General features: G+C 47.8%; 1 protein-coding gene across 1 annotated transcript; it reads right to left on the bottom strand.

The window, feature by feature from the left end:
• Nucleotides 1-3,016: 3,016 nt before the first annotated feature.
• T265_13495 (hypothetical protein) lies at nt 3,017-3,851 on the bottom strand (the record flags this gene model as incomplete). Its single annotated transcript, XM_009169110.1, has 6 exons — nt 3,017-3,196; nt 3,233-3,328; nt 3,365-3,410; nt 3,450-3,590; nt 3,631-3,683; nt 3,786-3,851. Coding segments are annotated over 6 exons (579 nt in total), but the record flags the coding sequence as incomplete, so codon positions are not given.
• Nucleotides 3,852-4,161: the final 310 nt, after the last annotated feature.

Genomic DNA, 4,161 nt, shown 5'->3' with positions numbered 1-4,161 from the left:
GGGAAAACATGTTCTTGTTTTTTTTTCAAGCTAACACAGAGGACATCTCATTAGTTCCGTTTTCCTCCACACAACTTGAGTTAAGGATTACAATGACGTGGACGTCGCAGTATGCGATCGAATTTCGTGGCGACGGTTGGATTGTGGTCGGCTTTTGGGTGGTAAGCAGTCCATAGGAGAGAAAAGTGGACGCTAGTAGTCAGTGGGAAGAGAAACACAGGAAACTTCTTGCTGATGAGTGCGAAAAATGGGGGATGCCAAATTCAGCGAAGTGGTATATCGAATCGTACTAGCCAGAAGCTCTACCCACCTGAGTCATCTCGCCCAGAATCTGTCGGAGAGTGAAGATGTAACTGATGCATCCTCTTGCAGGACGGAACCTAGTTTGGTTTTCACAGTTCTGTCTCTCCCCGTGTTCAGTCAACCTCCGAATGATACGACCAGAAGGCTCCCTCGATACCACAGTTACCAGGTTGACGCCATGGTGGTTTTCACACAATGTCCGCGTACCGTTTTAGAAGATAAGTTTAACTATCGACATGCTCCATTCTGAAGGCTGTAACACCCTTTCGGTGAATGACTGCCATGCCACCAGAAGGAAGCACGAGGACTGGGATACTGTCAGACTGCCCAAGCCTAGAGAAGATAAGTCGAGAGCCAAAGGTCAAGTTCGAACCACGAACCTTCCGGTCAGTGAATTCGTGCTCTAACCACTGGACCATCTTGCCCAAAATCGTTCAGCACCCTTTTTATACCCAGCTGCCATGCACTGAAGGCACTTTCCTTCAATGCACATCGCGCCAACTTGTTTTGTTGGATTGGTCAACAGAGATCTCTGCCTTCTTTGAAGAGGGCTGGATAGAGTCCGTCCGGTTCTGGTGCCTTCTAACTTTTATTTATTTTTTTTCTTCTTCCGACGGATGATCAAGGTTTACACTCCATTCGCCTGTATGCACTTTCCCCACAGGCTGTATTGCAGGAGGCCAGCTGTACTGTTCTTCGAAGTCTTCGGTCCACCTTTCTGGTCGACGTTTTTGCGTGTGAATCGATGAGCTATTTTCCCGCTTCACGTTTCAATGAACGTTGCTTTCCTAGGGCGAGTCGATCGTATCAGTTGATACAGGGCACGGCTGGTTACCATATCAAAAGCCTTCTCCGTCTCCCGGTGGACACCGAAATGCGCGGGCAAATGATACTTCCCAGTTGCCCAGGCCGAAGAAGCGGGTTTCGCTGAGGTACCCTACCTTGAGCCTATGACTCAAAAGTCTGACCCACAAGGTGGTGGGGAGATGTAGGGTTGTGTTCAGGGACCCTTCCCTGAGTCGATGATTCAATAATCTGACCTGCCCGGGTACAGGGGGCTGACCTAACCCGAAGTCGCAGGGAACAAGACATAACTATCTCATTCCTGGTGCGGCTGAGCACAGCCTTTTGAGTAGCACTGGTTATAAAAGTATTTAAACTGTATTGAGTAATGCGCCGGCGGTCAACCGTTGGGCGATCGGAGTGTGCGGTTTTTAAGACCGACCATTCTTAACCCATCATCCCTCGGGGGAAGGCAGCATCACTGCATCCATAAATAAAGGGAATGCTGGTTGTCTGAGGGGAAACACTTTACTACCTTCATACTCCTATCGCAAAGAACAGTGCGATTCCCCACCAGACCGCCTCGTAGCACGATTGCTCGTGGTAGGGGGGTTGCGCTGCACTTGGTCTGAGTGTTCCATTTTGGCCTTCCTGGCATGGTTGCACCTTGCGGAACGAAGTTCCAGCCAATGTAGCCCGCTGGATCTTTGCACCGCTCAAGCCCAACCACCACATCAACGTGGCAGCTTTACGTCGGAATACTGCACGCCGTAAAACGGCAAACACCTCCACCAGAGGACGCCGTCAGGTGGTTCTGTATGGCCTAATTACACATTTTTCACTTGCGATGCGCCTTAAGTCTTTGAACCTACATGGTGGCACTGCTGTGAGAATCAAAAGTCGCTCGTGTTCAGTTGACGCGTTTGCCGAGTTCACACATGGCTGAACAAAGCTAGCTGTTGATCGTCTCCATAACCAGGCACAACTGTGGCGTAGGTATTGTGTACTAAGGCGTAGGTTATTGGTACGCATCCCTGGGTATGTTATGAGCTTCGGATGTTTTCCATTGCCAAGATGGAATTTCCAACAATGAATACGTCATGCACGTTGCTCACTGACTCACTATTATAGCAACCGTTTTAGGATCAAGATGGGGTGCAAATTCTAGCTTGCAAACCCACCTGCCGCCGTAGGAGTGTTGCTAGTTTGAGACATAAACACCAAGTATGGACCATGCTCATGCAAAAAAGGTCACTAACGTCCTCCTAGTCTTTTGCTTGAAGTTTGGCCAGGGATTTTCGCAAGAAATTCTTGCACATGCATAGACATCTGATTAGCATCAGGAAGAGTTGACCATGTACCGAGTTGAAAGACTGAAGATCTTGCGGGCGTTATCAGATCCCTAGACTTCTATGGTTACCATATTACCTCTAAGCTACTCTGGGGAAAACATGTTCTTGTTTTTTTTTCAAGCTAACACAGAGGACATCTCATTAGTTCCGTTTTCCTCCACACAACTTGAGTTAAGGATTACAATGACGTGGACGTCGCAGTATGCGATCGAATTTCGTGGCGACGGTTGGATTGTGGTCGGCTTTTGGGTGGTAAGCAGTCCATAGGAGAGAAAAGTGGACGCTAGTAGTCAGTGGGAAGAGAAACACAGGAAACTTCTTGCTGATGAGTGCGAAAAATGGGGGATGCCAAATTCAGCGAAGTGGTATATCGAATCGTACTAGCCAGAAAACATCACAGGTGAAGGACATACAAAAGTGGTTAAACCGAGATCCTCGAACAGTCTTCTATGGACTGCTTGGGGTCTACTGTCGTCTAGAGTTCAGGACTAAGGGCGGATGAGGACCACCTAAACAGGGGGTTGTGTTTCCCGTAAACTATAATTTGATACACTAGTGTTGTGACAATGCCACAAACATATGCTTGTAATGAATGGTACTGCCTACCTTTGGAAAATATTCCTCCTTCCATTCAAGAGCTTTCTTAGTTCCAATATTCCATGCCTTGTTTCCATAAGCGTACGCTGCTGCAGGATAACAGGCAGAAGTCGCCGCAGCAGTAAACAAGGAAGCATAAAACAGCTTCCGAAAAATTCCACCTTTAACGAAACATTAGCGACAAACATGGTGCTGACCTTTGTAACCCATAATCAGCCCTCCCAAACCACACACAGTGATGAAACCACCACGTGCCAATATTATGGGTTCGTCACGAACAAGTTCGTAAATCGCTAATAATTAAAGACTATGACAAAGGAAGCCATTACAGTTGGTTGCGGAGGAAGCCCGAGAAACAGAGTCTCCAGTGTATTCCTTGGATTAAAAATGGCGTACCAAATAAGAGCACTTTACTTGTACGCAGGCGAGCCATTTTTGGACAGTACACCTCACCGGTTTCACGTACTGCACTAAATGTTTTTCCACTAGATTGAGTGGCCGCATTTCGAGCTCATATTCCACATCTTCCTCTGGATATTCCGAATAGACAGGAAGCTAAAAAGGCTCAAAGACTCAAAAATTTTTTCAAACTTACATCTTTTACCTTCATAGCAGCTGTAATATACAGATTGTAGAAGTACTGTAGAACTGCAGTTCACGAAAATGTCTGTGGACAAAAGAGCAAAAGCAAAGCAAAAAACCAGGCCAGAAAGCATGAGAACTCAGTGGTTAGGGCGCGCACTTACTAACCGGAAGGTCCAACATCGGCGTCCCGACTGCTCCCATCTAGGCTTGGGTCATCATCATCATTGTCAGCTGTAATAACCGCGTACTGGTCCTCCAGTAGTGGTAATTGCCGAAGTTTCGTTCGCCGGTGATTTTTTTTGAGGGGGGGTAGGTAGCTGCGCATTGCAGGCGGGAGATGATAAATTGGTGCATAAATCCAGCACTGTCAGTGGGCTGTCAAGTGGGAGGGGAGGGTTGGAAAAGGAGGTATGCATTGAGGGCAATAGCTTGGATGCACGAGCGCCATTGAGGGCGCGGCTGGGCCATGTCTGACGATGTCTCCAGCCATTGATGTGGCCCGTCTCGGGGTCCCCATCCAGAAAGACGGCAGTGACGAGCG

Source organism: Opisthorchis viverrini (genome assembly GCF_000715545.1).
Source record: "Opisthorchis viverrini unplaced genomic scaffold opera_v5_71, whole genome shotgun sequence".
Classification (NCBI taxonomy): domain Eukaryota; kingdom Metazoa; phylum Platyhelminthes; class Trematoda; order Opisthorchiida; family Opisthorchiidae; genus Opisthorchis; species Opisthorchis viverrini.
The sequence above is the reverse complement of the archived record's forward strand: the minus strand, read 5'-3'. Positions and strand labels throughout refer to the sequence as shown.